This window comes from Talpa occidentalis, unplaced genomic scaffold (assembly GCF_014898055.3).
Source record: "Talpa occidentalis isolate TD23 unplaced genomic scaffold, MPIMG_talOcc4v2.1 talOcc4.4, whole genome shotgun sequence".
Taxonomy (NCBI): domain Eukaryota; kingdom Metazoa; phylum Chordata; class Mammalia; order Eulipotyphla; family Talpidae; genus Talpa; species Talpa occidentalis.
Window position 1 is genome coordinate 33,754,493 of NW_023604295.1, and position 20,707 is coordinate 33,775,199.

Genomic DNA, 20,707 nt, shown 5'->3' on the forward strand with positions numbered 1-20,707 from the left:
TCTAGACCAAGGAGCATTTGAGTCTTTGGGCAACTTTGGGAGGATAGGATTTCAGCAACCTCATGCTTTTCAGAGGCTCTTCTTTTTGATGCCACATGCTTCTTTTTTGATTCTGAGGCACCCTGTCATTTATACCAGGCCAGACTTGAGCTGGCCTTTGCTAACTCTCTGTGACCTGGCCTTTCATATTCAAAGGACAGACTTCAAGTTTTAAGTAACCAGTGACATCTCAAGGCAGGTGTGTGTGACTGTTTAACAACTTATTTCATACAGAAATGCCCTCATGGGGGACATTTCTGTGATAGAATCTATGATCACAACAAAGCCAGCATTGAACTGTGCCTTTCTCCAACCAAGATGCCAGCTCTCAGGATGTCCGAGATGGGGAAGCTTGTACAACAGCTAATTTACAGATGGGAAAACCAAGGGTCAGAGAAGGCAAGTGAGTTTCTGAAAGTCATTGGTAACAGAGCCAGAGGTGGAGCCTGTTTCTTCTGACTCCAGCTTCCTTTTCTCTACTGAAGTCTATTTTTCTTCTTGAAATGCTCTTGTCCTTTTAAGAAGTTGAATGATGCAACAAGTCTTTGAGAGAGCTCATTGAAATGGAACCATTCTTTTTGCCTACTACCATTCTTATCTGGTCTTTCTTGGCACAAAAGAATCTTCTCAAAACACCAGAACCTCAGCTGCACTGAAGTTGGATTTGGACTCCAGAAGAGTCCAAATGAGCAAAGGCCCTTAAAACAAAATTTGATATCTGGAAGTCTGGGTTCATGAGAGAGGCATGCAACAAAATCAGAGTCAAGAATGGCTCGGCATAGCTTGTGTTGACAGGAATTCTTGGTTTCCCCTCCCAGCTCTGCCCCTAATTTCCTCTGGTTGTCCTTGGACAAATCATTATACTTCATTGATCCTTGGGTTCCTTATGTGTAAAATAAGGGGATAAATAATATTTGCTTCCCCGGTTTCTGGAAAGGTAGACATTGTGTTGCTACATGAAATGTCTTTCTCCATTCTGGGTTTAATCTCAGAGCTTTAGAGGTCAGAATTTGAAGTCTCTGGCTTGGTTTTTCCTAGCACCAGGTGTTATAAGAGTTTCATGATTCATTGTATCAGAGATGCATTGGATAAGTATAGAGTGCAGTGGTTATTAAGAGTCATAGAATGTCAAAAAAAAAAAAAAAAAAAAAGAGTCATAGAATGTCACAGACCACATGGTCTTGCTCCCTCATTTCTGAGGTCTGGACTCATAGCCCCAGAGAGGCGAGATTACTTACCAAAGATCAGTCAGGAAGTGGCAACATGAGGTCAAGGAGCCAGACCCCTGACTACAGCTCAGTGCATCTTTCCCTTCTAGAACATCTTCCCTTTGCAATATGAACACCCAGGATGGAACACACTTGCAGAGTGTTTTCTTTGTATTCTAGTGAAATGTGGACTTGAACCTGTAGTTTGCCACAGCACCACCATTTCCCATCTTCTCTTAGACTTCATTAATTATAGTCTGTGGCTGTGCAACCAGCAAAGCCTAATAGTGATAAAGGCATTTACAAAATGTGGATGGTTTGACCTCTCCTGGTTCTATCTCCCATGAGTCCTTTCTCAGGCATACAGTCCTCCTAAATGAAGTCTTCCTAACCAGTCTTCATCCCTCTACTCCCAGACAATCATGTGCAGTGACTTCTTCTTTCTCTGAGATCCTGAAGCACCTGTGATGGCCAAAACTAAAACTTTATGCTAATAGTTTTTTCAGTTCTTAAAGATTAATAGTTGACAACACCATGGTCTTTCCTTTGTAATCTAACATCTAGAAGCTTAATGAGCAAATATTGAAGGCTACTAAAATGTACCATTCAAAAATATAGTATCTCAGCTTCCCTAACATTCAAATTCAGTAATATGAAGATGCTACTCAATACTTCAAATGTCTTGATGGTTTTATCTTTGACTACTATTCAATATTGGTTATAATTCTTACTTTTTTTAAAAGTAAAGTTCTATGTCATGAAGAAAATAAATTATTTTTTGTTGATTATTTGTTTGAGCGTACATCGTGCATTTTGAGGGCTATCATGTTCTCACTAGTGAATTTGAATATATGTTCGCACTGTGATTGCAATGCAAATCATCAATACCTTTGATGCTAAAGTAAATGTCCACAAAATATTCCCCAATCTGTATGCACAGTGACACTTCCTATTGCCACAAAATTCTCTCTCCATTTTAAAGTCAGGTCAGTAGGTGAGACACTTGGAGGCAGCAATCAGAAAAACTTCAACACATTGCTCTTTAGAAGAACTTCTTACTCTGTGTTATAATTATTTCTTATTGGTCTGTCATTCATTCTCCCTTCAGAAAAGGGAGAGCTTGAGTACAAGGTGTCTAATTGATTTCCCTGGCACACAGCAGGTGCACACACATATGCTGTGTTGGGTGAAAACCTGGTGGGGAGGAGGCAGAACTTCAGAGAGAGGAGACACAGGAACTCTGAGCCATATAAAACAGGCTGGATATCGAGGTTGGTTGGTTTAAAGTGTGAGCTTAGGTGTCTCTGACCTTTGACCCCTGATGATCAATCAAAATGTCATCCCCCACCCTACTAATCCATTGGGCATTCACAGCCCAAAGGCCTTGAAAGGTAGTCCTTGAGGAAAAGGACTGGAGGGTGAGGTACCTGGCAGGCAGGTGGGCCGGCTTCTTCCCAGCACTTCATTCATCCAGACTCCTTGGGCAGAACATGCATATATGCCTGGGAGAGTTAAAAATGATTGGAGAAGGAGACAATGGTTGGTTTGAGGCACACAGAAAACAGATCTGGGTTCTTAATACTCTATTGTGGGTGATGACAAGACTGAATGGTCTCTGAAGCCACTCTCTTTGAGTCCCCTGTGGAAACTAAAGGATCTTTCTAAAATGGGAATCTGATCATGGCCTTCCCCTGCTCAAAATAACCAATGACATCCATTGCTCTTAAAAACAAACTCTACACTCTTCAGTATGGAGGTATTTTCTATTTCCCACATGGGCTGTTTCCTCCTAACTGTCCTGCTTGGGTTCCAACTGGGGCTTCCTCATCATCACTTAACAGACTGCACCTTCTCCTGGGATCTTATAATAGCTCTTGAACACTATCACTGTTCGCTACTATTTGACAAATGAGGATTTGGAGGCTTAGAAAAATAGGGCAATTTTTTTAGTGTCACTCTGTAGCAGAGTCAGAGCTGTCAGCCTTCCCATCTCCCCAGGCATTCCTTCTGTGCTGGGGCTGTGAGTGTATGTTAGGATGTTGAGCTGCCACAAGGCCTAACTCTTGGAGTGAGACATGTCTCCAATTGTTTCTCCTCTCAATTCCTCCCAGACTGTGGCCAGCAGACAGGTTGTTACAGCATTCTGACCAACCCTGAATTGGAGGGCGTGAGGCCAGAGTGGACTGGCTTAGCATGGAGGGGTTCACCTGTGATGTTGTGAAGCATCTTGTAGTAGGGCTTCTGGCAGGAGTATCTGATCTCAGATTTGTATGTAGTAAGGTTGTTCCTGGACGAGAAGGTGACCAGACCATGTTCCAGCTCTGGCGGTACGCCACAGTCTGCAACTGAAAGAAACAAGAGTGAGACGATGGATTACTCTTTGCACTTCTTCTGGTGCTGTTTGGTGGGTCTCTCTTGGGGGGATGTGCAGTTTTGCGTGGCACAAAACCTCAGAGCGCAATGCTATAGTCTGAGAATGTGCCAGAGGGCTTGTGCAGGTACAAGCTGAGTGGTCATCAGGGACCCTGCTTTTGGGTGGCCCATCCACAAAGGTGCTACTGGGTGCAACACACCTGGCCCTGTGTCAGTTCCAGGACAGGGGCACATCTGCTGAGAGCCAAGCAGACCCAGGCTCTTCCCCAAAAGGCTCGTTCCTTAACTTCCCCTTTTGTTGTGCAACCTTCCTAATCTCTGCTCAAGCATGAAGTCCTGGTTCAATAAGAAAATTCTGGCTGATATGAAGTAAAAACTCTTTAGTTCTTCCAGACCCAACCACATGCTAAGTGAGTAAGGACAGTTAATATGCTCACACTGGAGCTTGGCATGGAAAACAAAAGCAAAAACAAACAAAAGGAAGCTGGTTCTTTCGTAAGTCCAGCCCCACCCCATCGACTGTGCAGGCAACTCCCTTGGCCACAGAAGGAAGGAGGCAGGGTCCAGGGTGAACCAGGTTTTAGTCTTTACCTGCTCATTTTTTCCAATTGTTGATGACGGGACATTGGTGCTGGCTGTAGGATAAGACCAAAGTTGCCTGTTCTTCAGAGATGGCTTTGGGGGAGTTTCCCAGTCCAGACAGGTCTAAGGGGAGTTGCTGACACTGACAGAGTCCTGCATGCATCTGCCATGAGCCAGATCAGAGACTGGGGAGCCAATTTATCAGTCTCCATTTGGGGCTTCTGTTAGGGGTAGTGTTCATCTCCAAAGAAATTCTAATTGTAAGTCTAACAGCCTATGGCAGAGTTAAAGAGTCATAGAGGATTCGTAGGACTTCACCATTGGAAAGGAACCTGAATGTGAAACTGTGTTGGTCATACTGGTCATCTGCTATTTCTGCTTATCATGTAAGAACAGCAGGATGGGCTTGCAACGATGGGCTTGCAAAAATACCCCAACTCATTTTACATAAGGAAAGAAAAATCCCAATCTTCCGTAAGTTGACAAGTTGTATTCAGAGTGCAGTCCCAGAACAGTGTTTACTCTCCTTGGGTGGCATCTCGTTCCTTGGACTAAACACAGCCTTGGAAGATGGGACTAAGGTGCCCGCCTCATGGCTAGAGGGACAACATTCAGAAGCCAGTGCTGCTCAGCATGTTGCAGTTCTGGATCCAAATTCGAGTTATGCTTGATTTATCAGAAAGCAACCAATCAGACACTACCAACCTGCATTTTCTATAGTTGTTCTTTGACCCCATAAATATGCCCAAAGCCCCGTCCTTGGGGATACTGATTTGAGAGCCTTGCCTTCAGCCTCCTGCCAGGTGACCTCACATTCGACTGGCTCTTTTCTCAAAAACTGCTGGCATGGTTTTTGGCTTTGTGCCTTCAGTTCAACAACAGAGGTAGGCAATCTCGAATATCTTCTGTACAGAGTCTAGAGAGGAGATGTAATTAGTTTAAGATCACAGGGAATTACTGTCAGAGAACTAGACTTGACCTTAAACTCAGTGTTCTTTTAAGTAAACCAAACCAACAATTGTTAAGGGTCTGTTTTCTAGTTAAATTAGCCTATAATCATTATTAGCTGGGTCATGGCGGACACCAGCTGTCAATCTTCCAATAGTCGTAGAGAACCACATGCAAAGCCCTGGAAGAGTTTCCAGATTTTCCCTCCTCCTTGGGAAACAGAGAGGGGGATGTTTACCTCTCGGGTGGTGCTCAGAATTATGTTTTTAACTTTAGAATTCCATATTCATCTTTTTAATTGAAAAAGAGAGTTTTCTAACTTAAAATCTAGAGAACTCCAAGCCCTTCCGGGTGGAGGAGAGGCATGGAGGATGGGAGTAAATGAGTTAGCTCTTACCAAAAGGAAGGTGAAGGCCAAGACCTGGTTCATGTTTGTCCTGACCTCCAAAACCCTCTACAAATCTTTCCCATTTGTTTTGATCATCGGAAGGGAGACTCTCTCAGGAAAGCATGTGAGGGTCAGCACTAGGTAACAAGAGGTGACGATATTTATTATTTAAAGCTATAAGCAGTTTTAAATGTATTTTCCCAGTAAAAGACAAAGCAGATTTTTCTTCCTTTTTAAGGAAATGCCATTGATTGGTGCAGGATCTTGGTATTGCTCTTGTCTCCTGTAATTTTGGTCTGGCAGTTTATTTTGCTCTAGGTATCTGCAGACCTCGTTCCTAGCTCCAGATGAAAGAATTCCAGGCTTGGTCTCAGACATGGCCAGCAGACCAGGCTATGGAGAGTCCATTCTATGGCCAGCACTGGGGGGAGGGGATATTTTCTGGATGGAGGGTCAGCTTTCACTTCACTCTAGAAAAATAACCTTGTCTACTAATAAAACTGGCCCTACAACCAAACAGAGGAGGTGATAACAGTGGGAAACAGGTCACTGAGTGTGGGTTAGGTGAGTGGGGGAGTGGTGCACCTCTGCCCTAGTCTACAGTGCTGGCCAAACCCATGTCTTTAGGAAATTCGAGGAAATTTCCCTACTCTGGGGCTTTTGAGCAGCTCTGACTGGCACATTCCAAGATATTGTGTTCAGACCCTGCTTGATCAGGTAATGTTCCTCCTGTGTTTTAGAAATTCTCTCATCCTTCCATCTAAAGCTCCCCCAGGTCACATCCATGCTCTGGGATCAACCCTGGGCCACCATTTCTCATTGTGCTTCTCCACACCTCGACTCCATTGTCACCCAGCTGCTGTTTGCTTTCCTTCAGACACATCTCTCAACCTGCTGTCCTGTGCATGCTTTGCCACAGTTTGGGCCTCCTAGAGAATTGCGTGCAATTGGCTCACCCTAACATTAAGGCTCCAGGGATGCTCTCCCTCCTCAACGCTTTGTCTTCATCCTTCCCCTGGTGAGCTGTCCTTCCCTCACGGTGCTGCTGTCTCCCTGCTGCCTCGCCCACACAGGCCCTGTGGTCCCTGCTCCTGCCACTGCCACCCTCGAGGTTTTGCTCAAACATTGCTTCTTCTTGAGAGCCTTTTCTCATTCTTCTGTGAGGGTAGCGCTGTTTCCTCATTTCTCCTTGCTTCCTCCTTTCTCTCTCTGATGCAGGTATCTTAGGTCACCTGACAGTGCAATTGTTTGTGTCCATATCAAGTTTTCTACCTAAATTATGATTCCTTTAGCCGTTATACTTGCATGCTTAGCGAAATTGATTCAACTCACTCTTGTCATTAGTGGTGGCCTCGTCTCCCCTCCTAAAGGCACTCCTGCCCTAGGAGGGCACCTCTGCCCCCACAGTGCTCCCTGTCCACCCTTGTGGGATGCTGCCCTCATCTAAAGGTCACTCAGCTATCAGAGTAGTCACGGTGGATTCAGTGCCTGCGTTCTCCAACACAAATGTCCAGGTGTTTTCCAGGCAGAAGCTGAGATACCCAGCATGCAGGCTGCCACCTCACAGCCCTTCCTTTATCACTATTTTTGACCCAGTGATGTCCAAGGGTACCAGAACTGAGCACTGATGTTTTCAATTGCGATACCTGGCTTTTCAAAAACTTTAATTAGTGAATTTTCAGAAATTTGTAAGCCTCAGAGGAAAGAGCCTCTGCTGATGGAATGTCAACCTTGGGTTGGGTATAAGTGGAAGGGAAACTTTGTAGTGGGAGAACATGTCTATATTTCCTTAAAATCCATGCTATATGAGTTATTAATTTCACCTACTCATGGCTATTACCAAACTGGTGACAGGTAAAAATATTGAAGTCATAAAGTTACAGGCATTTTGGCCCACTTAAAAATTGAAGTATGGAGTGGAGTAGAGAGCAGGTCCACTTTGACCTGGTCAGCATAAAACCATGGGACTGTATATTAAATCTGAGTCTCTCAGACCAATGCTATTTTCCATTGAGAGCAGTACAATCCACTTAGAGGTGTTAAAAAATAAAATGCCCCATTGTCTTTTCATCATTTTCCAGAGAAAGCTTGAATGATAGGCAAACCCACAAATAGAGAATTGTTCTCATACACCCAGCAGTTTCAACTGCTTGAGACTGTGTCGCCTTGTGCAGCACCCATTCTAATCCACACTAAACCAGGATATGGAGAGTTGGTGGGGCAGGGAGGGGTGGAGTAGCTCTGGGGCCCCAGGCCCTTGTGGGGAGTCCATTCTTGGATGTCTGCACTGTGTGGGGTCCCGTCATTCACTCTGTCACTTGCTCTGACTTGAGTTCGCTCTCCACATCCATTTCTGTTTCTGCAACCATGGTGAAGATCAAAGAGGGATCAGGAGATACAGAGAAAGGATGCAGAGAGAGGGAGAGAGAGAAAGAAAGAAGAGAAAGAGAAAAATTAGCCAGCAAAGCAGAAACAGTCATGCAGGAAATACAGAAATCATTTCATCAGAATTGATTAGGAGGCACAGTTAAGGGTACAGCCAGTATGAAGGACAGTTTGGGTTGCAGAATTGGTACCAGCCTGAGAATTTGCACTGTCATAAATCCTAGCTATTGAGGATTATGTGTATCATTCTGGCCCTGGAAAAAGCTTTGCATCTATCTGTCCCAAATCCTCATTTTGCAGAAGCAGGACTTGTTCAGATCACCACAGCAAGGTGGAGACAGGGTCAGGACATTCCAGATTTCCACTTCTCATTCCAGTGCTCATTTCATCACTGTACACACATTTTTTTGTATACTCCCAACACTTTTCCCCCATCTCTGGAGGCAGGGGAGACTCGCATCTTCTCAGCCTTGTTCAACTTCACATCTCCGCTGAGACCTAGCACATGCCTGGGATGGAGAGATGCTCATAAATATCTGCTCAGTGAACAGGCAGAGATGTCAAGTTTGTCTAGTAAGACTTTAGTTGAGACTACAATCGGAGAACTACTTCCTAATAGGGGGAAAAAATTCCTCTTTAGTATGGAACGATGGGGTATTCTTTTGTATGCAAACATAAGTCACACAAAATGATACCATCAAATGCTGTTACTTACTCTACCAACACATCTGTTATAATGAAAAGCACCTATGTTTCATCAAGGGAAAAAAATATTATTAGCATTTCCTACTTTCCAAAAGCATGAAAGAGAGAAGCGAAACTTTTCCTAGTGAGAAGGTTGAGTTACGGGAAGAAATAGCTTTAGTTGAGCTTTTCCTTATTTCTGGTGCTCCAAGGTATGAGATGCACATTATTAACTCAGCCCTCAGAACAATCTAGAATTCAGGACCTGAGGCCAAAATCATCTGAGCAAATTGCTTTGGGTCCCTGTATGGGTCCAGTCTGGATTTGAATATAGAACTTCCTGGCTGCCAAGCCACATCCTGCCCTCCTGCTGTCCTCCCTGAGGGCACCCTTGCTTTGCCCTGGAGAGTGCCTCAGTGGAACTCAGTCACCACACTGCACATGAGCCCCGTGTGGGCGGAGGTGGCAGATGTGTTGGCTGGCATTTAAGTTCTTTGATGTCTGGACTATGTCTTTTCCAGCTGAATTCCCTATAGACCTCTCTGCACAGGCATCTAGTAAAAGTTTGGGAAACTTTTTGTTCAAGTCATAAAATGCAGTCCCTCCTCCGCCCCTTCCCTCCCTGGGTTCTGACTCCAGCCACATCATCCTATAAAAGAAAACTGAAAAAACAAGCACATTCTGCTCCAAATGGCCTGAGATTTGCCTCAGGGAGACCCAACTCCCCCTGAGAGTGCCTCCCTTGGGACCCTGGGAGGACCTGCCTGCCTTCTAGGCACTGGCCACGGAGGAGAAGGGACCCGGACAGCACTCCACAGTTTATGTGAACTCAGGGGATGAGGGCGGCTGGGACCAACCCTACTTCTTGACTACTCACTTCTTCTGAAAGCAAATCTTCCCCCATTCTCTCTTTCCTTCCCTCTTTCTGTCGCTATGCTTCCTCTCATCACTGTTGCCACAGATAAGTTTCCTAAAATTGTGGTCCTTGTAAATCTTGCTCTAGAAATCACTGGGTGGGGGAGGAAGTGGTGGCTGGCGATTTGTATTTTCACTTAGCTCTCTACATGATTTATATGTATGGCATTATTTCAGAACCACTGAGATACAATTGAGAATATTCAGGTTCCTCCTAATTCTGCATTTTACCGTGGCAGTGAAGGATATTGTTCATGGCCACTGTATTAGGAGCAGAGTTAAGTCAAGATCTCTGGATCCCAAAAGCCAGTGCAGTCATGTGTTCCTGCTTAAGACATGTCCCCTTGGCTGACCTCAAGCCCTTGCTGCACAGCCCTGAACAGGAGTTGCTCTAGAGGACTCCAGGGATAAGGCTGATAGCCACAGAGAGGTGGCAAAGTCACTGGCTCTGAGCACAGGTGCAAAATAATTTCCTGAATTAGCAATCGTCAGAGCTAGTTTCCAGCCTGGAGCCGTACTATGCCTTTAGCAAATTTGTCAACCTGTCTGCAGTAGACATAAAATGAGTATCTAGAAAGTAAGCTGGGACCAATAAAAAGTTTCTTTTAGAATCCTCAAGCCTGATTTCTAAAGGGGCATTAGTAGCCTTTTTGGTCCAACAGTCATGTGTCTATTGAGTTTCAGCTCCCATCAACGCACCTGCCAAAATTTCCCCCTTGCATGGTCTCCCCCTGTGCTGGGGAGCTCGTTATCCCTGCAATCAACTGATTTTATTTTCTTACTTTTACAGGTGGGGACCTTGCTACTCCAGGTTCCATCCTTCAGGCACTCCATCTGGAAGGTGTCCATCTCCACCTTGTCCTAGGAAGAAACATGAAGGAGAGGTGGGGAGAACAGATTGGTGGTTGTTTTGTTTCCCAGTAAAACTAAATCAAACTCCAAGCTTGACTGTCCTTGACTGAGATGTTTACCCATGGGTTGCCAAAGTGAGTTTGGAGAGAAGGGAAAGGGAGAAACTGAATTCATATTCCCCACGGAACTCTGGAGAGAGGCACAGGTCATGAGCAACTGCCTTGGAAGGGAAGGAAATCTATACACTTCACTTCTTTTTCAGAGCAGTACTTCTCAAATGTGGCTGAGCATCAGCATCTCCGGTTTGTACCCTGCCCCAGAGTTTCTGACTTGGTGGGTCTGGCCTGCCAGAATATGCATTCCCAGTAGATGGTGCTGTGGTCCCGGGCCCCATGTGCAGAACCATTTCTTGAGAGCGGTGGTTCTCTGGCTTGACTGCACATTGGACTCACCCAGGTGACAGACTTTTGACTGATCTCAGATATGGCCTTGATTCTGGGAGCACCACTGTTTCAGAGGATAGGAGGGTGAAAAGTGCCCGCCTGCCACCTTTGAGATCTCTGCATCCCATCCCAGTTTCCCTAAAGTAAGCTTGACAGTTTTGCAAGGTTGTTCAACCAGCCCATGCTCTGATAAAAGAGATTCTCATGCTATTTCCAGAAGGAGAGTCTTGGACCCATGCTTTAGATGTTCAGAAGCCTGGAATTTCTGGAGTATTTTGGAGGTTTATGCGGAGCTGTGAAATGCTCTGTGGGACCATGATAAAATGAAGCCCATCTGCTTTGGGAGGCTCTGGAGAGCTTCTCTGGTGAGTTGCCCGCCCCACCCCCCCACTCCCATCCCAACCCCCAAGGGAGGGCCTGTACCTTCAGCACTTTGTAGCCAGTGTCACAGCTGATGAGCACCTGGTCTTTGAAGGAATACTTGTCTTGCAAGGGCTCAATCTTCCCATGGACAGGAGCCTGTAACTCTGGGCACTCATTCCCTGGTGGGGAGCAATGGAGGGGCAGTCAGGGAAAAACCTGCTGGAAAAGCCTGACAGCAAGTTTGCTGGCTCCAAGACCCAAGGTTTGATGGCGGTAGGAAAACCACAGAAAATAGGTATCGGGAAGTCTGGACCTTCTAGATCCTGGAGAAGATTCACTCTGGAAACTTGAGCAGGTCACGTTCCAACTTGAACCTCCATTTCCTCATTTGTAAAATGAGGTAGTTGACTAGATTTCATCAAAACTCACGGCTGGAGAGGAAATTAAATGTCATTGAGGCCAACCGTTGTCTGATGCACTCTTTTACAACATCCTCCAGAGTAAAGGCCAAATATTTATTTGCATTCCTACTGTGACAGGGAGCTCTGATACCTCCCAGGCTGAGCCTTCCACATGACTCCTATGATTAAAGAAGAGTGTGTCCACATTCAATAGAAATTTGTGCCCCTGTAATTTTTGCTCATCTGGCATAGTTTGCCATCTTGGGCCATCAGGATGGACTCCTCCCACTTGTTTCTCCCTCCCCCTATCACTCTTTCTTCCCAGGACTAATCTTCAAAGTGTTAGAGACTGTGACCATGTCTATGTCTCTGACAGACTTCTTCAAAAGGCTGCACCTGACAGGATTCCCAGATCTGGTCTCAACTTCGATGTTTTTTTCTGCGACAAACGTCTTTGTAAACAGCATTTTCACTCCTCTTCCCAGCACTGGGCCCTGAATGTGATACCATAGGCAGGGCCAGGAATTCAGTCTATAAACTGCATGAGTCACATCCAGCTGTGGTCCTGTTCCTGAGCCCTGCCTCTTCTTCCTGCAGTTTCTGCAGACCCCTTGAGTCACATGGCTCTGTCAGGGTTTGGGTCAGCCCTAGTTGCCTTGAGATCTGTGGGCTTTCCTCTACAGTCTCTGGGGGTCAACCACCGTAATGAAGCATTCTGTACTCTAGGCCTACATCCAGATTCCAGCCGCAGTGTGGAGAAGCCTGGGGCTCGAGGGTCCTGCCCAAGCCTAGTGACCAGCGGGGCAAAGGGGTGGAGTTCAGAAAACCAGGTTAAAGAAAAATCCCCCCATATGATTCTAAAGGGTAGCTCGTTTTGAGCACTACCAATCTAGTCAAATACGCTACCTCTGCTGTCCTTAACCCCATTTTATAAATGGGAAACTAGTCACAAAGGAGAGTATGCCTTAATCCCAGTGGCATTGCCGGGAACCCCCCAAACCTCCGCAGGAAAGCCCCAGGCTTACATCCCTTGTCCTTCAAGCAGGACCCAGGAAGGGGGAGGTCACAGTACCTGTCGCCCTGTACGAGAGCCTCCAGCCCCGGTTCTCGCCTGAGTTGTCGCTGCGGAACATGATCTGGATGCTGTGGCTTTGAGTATTGATGAGCTCTGGCGCTTTCTCTCCACAGTATGGCCCCCACATTTTTGAACCTGCTTGAATCTGCAAGAGGCAAGATAGAGAAGAAGGACCCTATCTGAGCAGCAGTGGGTGTTGCAGGGCCGGAGTACTTTGGGAAGCCTCCATATAGACCCCATGGTGTTCACTGGCATTTTTACCATGTGTTACCATTAACCAAACAGCATCATCTCTGCCATCCCATTTCTAAAATGCAGTGGCCCTGGAAGTGGACATGGTAGGCTATTACTCTGCTTAGAGATGAACAACATCTTATGGCTTAGGCTGACTCCTGTCCACGTGTGCAGGCTAGGATGTATGCTCTTAAAGGACATACATTCCAGTTGGGGAATACTACCATTAAATAATAGACAAAATAACTATAGGGTTATAAACAGCACAGGGTGATATACATATGGAATATAAGTACGTGCTATGTTTTTAATCTCTGTAATAAAATCTATGTAACCTGTATCATGCATCACATATGCAACAGACAATAATATAGATAATAACTTTCAAAAGGTGGTCAAGGAAGCCTTCTTGGAGGAGGTGCACTGGATTTGAGCCATATAGGATGAATAAGAATTTGTCATTGAAAAGGAGAAATAACTTCCCAGCAGAGAAAACAATATATCTAAGAGCTAGGACCAACCAACAGCGGGAAGGAATTCGTCAAGTTTTAAAAACAGGAAACCAGTGTGGGTAGAAAAAAGGGAGAGCTATGGCACGGGCCATAGCACATGTCTTGAGAAAGTTAGTGCACTCTTGATTGAATCTGGCTTTTATAAAGATCAGCCCCCATACAATGGGAGATTAGATTTTACAGGGTAAAAATAGAAGCAAGAATACCAGCTAGGAAGACTTGCAGTTGACCAGGAGATAACAGGTTAGGACTAGAATGGAGCAGCAATGGAGGGAAGGGAACAGCCCTCTCAGCTGATCCAGACCTCCCTTCTCCCAGTTCTGGGCCCTGCCTTTTACTCTTTTTCTTTCCATCTCTGAGGACGGAGAGAGATGGTGACTTGGACAATCCTGGGTGACATCTTCATCCCGCCACCTTTGCTGTAAGGAGGGGAAAAGTGAAGCCCTGAGAAGTTCAGTGCAGGATAAAGCTCTTAGCACTTTCCTGGGCTCCTGTGCGTGGCTGGCAGCGTTCTAAGATGGCCTGGCGCTATGTCGTGATGATGTGATATTACATGACAAAAGGGATTTGCAGGTGACTAAGGGACTAGGGTTGGATCAGGAGAGAACCTAGGTTGGAACTGGTTAAAGTGATAGATGTTATTTTAAATAATTACTTTTGGGGAAAGAAACTGCATGACCCCTTGTCCTGGTGAGAAGGATGAGAGCCATGACTATCAGTTTTCCCAATTCAGCCAAGATGTTTCAGCCTCACCAGAGCACGTGTCCATTGCATGTTTACCTTGATGTAGTCATAGGGGCAGGGCACCTCAGGATGGTCCTCAATGTCGAAAATGTCCTCAAACTGCAGGCTGACCCTGAAACCCTCCTCCAGCTCGATTGTGTAGAAGCATTCGGAGCTCTTAGGGTAAGGGTTGGGGAAGTCAGGGCTGGTGATGACACCGGTCCTCTGCGTGAACAGGTTGTCACTGCACTCCACTGTGGGAAACATACAGGAGTGAGGTGGCGCACACCACCATGACCACAGCGACCCCCTTCTTAAGGCACCATCTTCCCAGTGGTGCTCCTGAGGAGTGAGCAGGGAGCAGTCATTATCCCCATTTTTAAAAAAGATTTATTTATTTATGCATACAAGAGCTGGGGTGCAGGCCAGAGATGTGGGGGGTGAGAGGATTCACCAGAGACAGAGTGGGGAGCAGAACAGGTGGATCTACTGAAATACACTGCTGAGGGGAGTAGCAGGCAAGACAGGAGAGGTCTGCTGCACCATGTGGGTAGCTCCCTGGCTAGGGATTGAACTTGTACTGCAGTGGCTGTGGATAGCTTCATAGTGCTGTGTCTTAACCCCTTGTGCCACCAGGGAGGCCCACATTATCCCCATTTTGCATATGGGGAAAGTGAAGCTGAACCAGGGGAAGTGAGTTTTCCAAGGTCACACATTTAGTAGTTTGCAGTCAAGACTCAAAGGCTAGGAGGGTGATAATGCTTTCCATGGGATTCTCTGGTATTGGTGGGGGGCAAGAAGGGTCTGAGAAGGATTCTGAGGCAGGGAAAGTTTGAACCCCATTTTTTTCCTAAGGAACTTTTTTTTTTAATTTATGCAGGCACTGGGTACAGTCAGAAGCACGGGAGGGTGAGAGAATTCACCAGAGTCAGAGCAGGGAACAGAACAGCCAGACTGACAAAGTACACTGCTGAGGGGAGCAGGGTTGGCAGGAGAGGTCTGCGTGCCACGTGGGACCCTCACCGGTGGCTGGGGATCGAACCGGTGCTGCAAAGGCTGCAGACAGCTTCGCAGCCAGCTTCGCAGCCCAGTGCTCAACTGCTGCGCCACCAGGGATGCCCTGGACCCCATTTTTTTGCTTACTCTTCAGTCCAGAGCTCCATTGGGTCTCTGTGCAAAGCCTTCCCTGACCCTCGACTCACACAAACCCTCACAAACGCACTCTCTCTGGTCTGGCTTTCTGTTTTTCCTGACACTGACCACCACCGAACATGCTGTAACACATTAGTTTGTGGATATTCTTGCCCCCACTAGCCAATATTACATGAGTCTGAGGATTCTGCTTTGTTTCCTACTGCATTTTCCTCAGCCAAGAAGAGTCCAGGGTCCTGGGGTCCTGGTCAGGGATGAGCTTCACCAATATCCCTTTATTTTCCACTGAACCGTCATCCTGAGCTGTCCCATCCTAGATCTGGGCTGTCAGTCCTTTTTAAGTCATTGTTCATTGTGCTCATTTGCACGTGAGAGATTTGTGGCTCTGGAGAGGGGGTGACTAACTTGGAGTCTCAAAACTATGAGCTGCAGAAGGAGGTTTAGATAGAGGTTTTTTGAATCCCCAAGTTTTAATTTTCTATCCCAGCTCCAGCATGCTTGTGTGGGTGACATCACCCAAGGGGACTAAAAGTGGTTCTCTGGGAGAAGAGTGTTACTCTTTTTGCTTGAACACACAGACAGACATACACTACATAGGCCTATTCACAGCATATCTGCAGCAGTAAAAATCCATGGTTGGGGTAATTAGAAAGATAATGCTTAAGAAGGTTCCTGGGGACGTAGATGATAATAAAAAGAGATTGAGAAACTTGCTTGCTCTTAACCTAGAGTTAAGATCATAATTAACCTTAGTAGATATTCAATAAATATTTACCGAATGAAAAGCATAGGAAATAACACCTGCTTCCAGAAAACTCCTGTGTGTAGCTGCTTTACACTGATGGGTCGTATAGGGGTTTTATTCGGAAGTGAGCAGAAGTTATTGAAGAAGGAAAGAAAAGAATTCTTGTTTTCAACCTTGTCCTCTGCCCAAGATCCTTCATCCAGCTTCCAAGTGATTTTTCTAAAACACAGATCCTCACTCTGCGGTCAAGCTAAGCTCCTGCTAATTCCCAGGCATTCCATATCCATCGTGCCTCTGAATGTCTGCAGGAGCTGTTCCCCTGCCGGAATGCACCCCTTTTCCTTTTTCTCTCATTTCTGTCAAGGATCACTGTCTCTGGGAAGTGTTTGCCATGTTTGTTTCCAGGCAACACAAGTCTGGCTGTGCTGTGTCACTCTTCCTGCAAAGCATCGCTCCATCTCACCATTGGCTTATGTGACTATGACCCCACTCACGGGAGCTTCTCATGGAAAGTTAGGTGAATCCTTCTATTTCTCCATCCCTGACCCCACCCTGAGAAGGCAGGAAAGTAGGCACATTGGTGAGAGATGAAAGCAGAGAGAAGGAATGAGTCGCCCCCAGTGCTCTCTGTCTTAGCCTCCTGACTCCCGTTTCTCTCCTTTGAACTGTAGTTCTTTTTTTTCTTTATTTTTAACAAAAATTTTAATATTTCTATTTTCTTTGCATAGAAGAACGGGGGTGTAGGTCAGAGTTGCAAGGGGTGAGAAGATTCACCAGAGACAGAGCGGGGAGCAGAACAGGCAGATTGACTGAAATACACTGCTGAGGGGAGCAGCGGGCAAGACAGGAGAGGTCTGCTGTGCCATGTGGGTCACCTCCCTGGCCAGGGATGGAACTCAGTCAATAACAATGATAGCATTGAGACTTAACCCCTAGGCCACCAGGGAGACCCTGAGCTGTAGTTCTTCTATCACAGAAGAACCTAAGAGACCATGGAAGAAAAGAGGAAAAGAAACTATCTCTGACTTCATGGCTCTGGGGAAGAGGAGTGAGAAACCAGGTTTTCCCTGGCATTGGCTCGGCCTATTACTTACAGTAGCAGAGGCGAGAGGGACTCCAGAGCAGAAATATCTGGCTGCCCAGGTAGAAAGGTGGCCTGGAAGCTAGGGCTTCTCAAATGTGGTCCTTTGAGAATCAGACGCTGGTGGGCATTTCAGCATCTTCATCCACGTGGTTTTGGAGGCACAGCTATCTGACTTCACTTTATGTTGTTCCTATTGTGCATCTGTCCTTCCTTTGAGCCTCCCCTAATCTTTTTGGGAAATATGGTGCTGAAGGGTCACATGCGGAGCCCCACTCCAGGTCCTACCTCGGCAGGTCCTGTTGTCGGTGTGGAGGATGTAGCCAAAGCGGCAGGAGCAGTAGTAGCCCCCGATGTAGTTGTGGCAGTAATGGTCGCAGGCCAGCTCCTCGTCCTCCTGCTCCGTGCATTCGTCCACATCTGCAGGGCAGTAGAGCTCCTCAGTCAGTCAGTCAGCCAGTGCTGACTGCTCTGCGGACATGCTCACTGTGCTGGGAGGTGCACGCAGTTCCTTGTTACTTCTCACACAAACCTTAGAAGTCGCCATTATCTCCACTTACAAATGAGGAAACTGCAACTCAGAGGAGGTGGGTAATTTACCCATGGTCACAGAGAACATTAGGTTCAAACCCAGGCAACCTGACTCTTGGTAATGTGGTAGCCTCTGAAGTTAGAATAACAGCAAGCAGGACCTTAATCATTCCCATTCTACAGGCAATGAAGCTAACTTAGAGGCATTAAAGGACTTCCTCCAAGTCACGCAGGGAGTAAGCGTTGGAGTTACCATGTAAATCCAAGGACTAGCTCCAGAGCATAGGCTCTTAACTCCTCCTTGCTGCCTCTCTCTTTCTAAGTCCCTAATGTGGGGCAAGCCCTGTCCTAGGCCTTGGAAATATAAAGGTAAAAAGATGTATGTTCTCAACCCCATTAAAAAATTCGAACAGATATTTCCCAAAAAAGAAATTTGAATGACCAACAAGCACATGAAAAGATACTCAACATGACTAGTTACAGGGAAATGCAAATTAAAACTATAATGAGGTACCACTATATGCCCACCAGAGTAGTTAAAAATGTAAAAATTGACAGCACCATATATTGGTGGGGCTAAGGGACAGGCAGAGCTCTCGCAGAGTATATAAAATGGTGCAAGCACTTTGGAAAAGGTCTGGCATTTTCATAAACCTTAACATGTACTTACCAGTAATTCAGCTCCTAGATTTTAACCCAGTAGAAGTGAAAACATATATTCACAAAAATATGTGAGAGTTCGTAGAAACTTGATTAGTGAGAGAGTAGTTAGAGCCCACACATCCATCAATGGGAGAATAAACAAATTGTAGTATAGTCATACAGTGCAAAATTGCTCTTCCAGGAAAAGGAACAAATCATGGATGTATTGCAACATATCTGGATCTCACAAACCTTAGGTTGAGTAAAAGAATCTTCTCCACTGAAATATATTCTTTGTGTGCTCATTTATATGAAGTTTTAGTAGAGGCAAAACAAATCTATGGTGGAAAGTAGAAGCAAAACTAACCTGTGATAGAAAAAAAATCATAACTGTCATTTCCTTTAATGGAGATGAGAGTAAGATTCAACTAGGAAGGAACAGGAAGGAACTTTCTAGGTTTTTGGTAAAGTTCAACATAAGAGTTTGGGTTACACATGAACATAACTTTCTGAAAACAAATGTGCGTAAGATTTACACATTTCATTATATGCAAAATTACATTAAAATGTGAACAGATACTGAACTTTACAAAGTGATGTGCACACTAAAATATTTAAGAAGCGGCGTACTGATGTCTGCAATTTACTTTGAAATGCATCAAAAAAAGAAGAGGTATGGAATAGATGACAGATAGCTGTATAATTATGAGTGAGCAAATGCAGTAAGAGATTAATGGCAAAATTATGTGGTGAGCACACAGATGTTCACTATGAAGAAGAGAGCACAAGGCAATTTTAATTTTTATAGATGAAAGAGACAGGTGGGGATGAGCTACCCCGTCGCCCAACTTACCCACAGCCATGTAGTGGGCATCAAAGCCTGTGAATCGCTCCTCATTGGAGAAATCTGATCGGAAAGTGACAGACATAAAGGCACCAGGGGAGAGGACAACTTCCTGGCCTGGGGTCTGCTCTGTGTCCGTGGCCTCCTTGCCACAGAAGGTTGCCAGAACCTGGTCTTCAGTTTCTACCTTTGGGGTCAAAAAGAAAGGGAAGGAGATGAGCAGTTTCCCAAATTAGTTTCTCTGATGGTGTCCAGGAGAAAAGAAAAAGGGGTTAGCCATGAGATGACCAGGAAACTGGGAAAACCCTGAGAAAGGGGAACAGGGAATCTGAGATTTGAGGAAAGTTGCCTTATTGGTGAATTAACTAGTTCATTTATCTTGTTTAGGTCCATCAGAAGAAGCCTGACATTTGTCATTTCTGTTAACAACCAAATGACTTATTTGTTGAAAATAACTCTATGGTAAAAAGTTAGACAACTTCACAGATAGATTCTATATATTCCATATTCTGTAGGAATTGACTACATTTGCAAAGAAAATAAATGTTATATACAACAAAAGTAATACATTGAGTTTCAGTATACGCTGCTGTTAATCAAGACATGGAATAGGAGTGATGAGAAGTGAACAAGGCATAGTGCACAAGGAGGCAGTATTCAGAGACAGGGAAATGGACATACACAGTTTAGCCTGTGTGAAAGGTGCTTTGGCAGGAACGTAGTTGCGGGGATATACTCAGAGGAGGTGGAAATTCCCATTAGAATGTAAGCTGCAGGAGAGTGAGACTTTGTTTTGTTTATAGACATGTCTTTAGGGCACAGAACAGGACCTGGCTCATAGCAGTTACCCAATAAATATTTGTTATCAAGGGCTAAAAGTGCAAGACCCATTATGAGACAGTGAGAAAGCAGGGAGTCTTTGGGGATTGTAGCAGGAGATGTACTAAGAAGGATAGGTTGAAACTAGATTATGATTGACCTTGAGTGCCTTAATAACAAGAACTGATTCTTAGTTCTGTGATTAAAGGAAGACAATGAAAACTTTTGAACAAGGAAGTCCAGGAACATATAATCAGGACTATATTGAGTAGGTAGTCTTGATTCAGAAACTGCTAAAATCATGCAGAAATAATATTCTGTGTGTTTGTGTTAAAACTCAGTGCAAAATTGCAGAGTTGCTAAAAGAATTCCCTACATTGGAAGAACAAAAATGGCCTGTGTAAATTCAAAGACCAAAGCAAAGATATAAATGGTTGTCTATAGATTATTTTGTGTGAGTTTGGTTTGGGAAGCACAAGATGAAGCTGGTTGGTATATTTATTTGATAACCAATATGTGAGCTACTGGCTATTTTATTATCTTACACCTAGCCTGATTGCTTTAAGCTGGTATTTGTGTTTGCAACCCTCTGGTGATATTTTAACCCAGATGCATGAGAAAATCTCTTACCAAGAAGAATGATTTCTGCTGCCTTTCAAAACCATTAATGGGAAGTTCTCAAAGCCTATCTGTAGTAGCTTCTAATGAATTCACTGTTTTGTTCATTAGCTTAGTATGTCAGAAGTATCTTGACATTTGACACTTCTG

The 20,707-nt window shown here is 45.1% G+C and overlaps 1 protein-coding gene across 3 annotated transcripts in view; it reads right to left on the bottom strand.

Annotated features, from left to right (window-relative positions):
- MASP1 (MBL associated serine protease 1) overlaps window positions 1-20,707 on the bottom strand; it is a 66,179-nt gene that overhangs the window by 22,385 nt on the left and 23,087 nt on the right. For 2 of the 3 annotated variants that reach the window (XM_037525267.2, XM_037525266.2), the window contains exons 3-10: window positions 19,130-19,307; window positions 17,392-17,523; window positions 14,183-14,379; window positions 12,654-12,801; window positions 11,241-11,359; window positions 10,305-10,383; window positions 3,455-3,592; window positions 2,675-2,749 (exon numbers count right to left, since the gene is read on the bottom strand). In XM_037525267.2, coding sequence (XP_037381164.1) covers window positions 2,675-2,749; window positions 3,455-3,592; window positions 10,305-10,383; window positions 11,241-11,359; window positions 12,654-12,801; window positions 14,183-14,379; window positions 17,392-17,523; window positions 19,130-19,307 — 1,066 coding nt within the window. Of the gene's footprint in view, window positions 1-2,674; window positions 2,750-3,454; window positions 3,593-7,581; window positions 7,898-10,304; window positions 10,384-11,240; window positions 11,360-12,653; window positions 12,802-14,182; window positions 14,380-17,391; window positions 17,524-19,129; window positions 19,308-20,707 lie in introns of those variants that run through there. The other variant, XM_054700431.1, reaches the window with a different exon arrangement.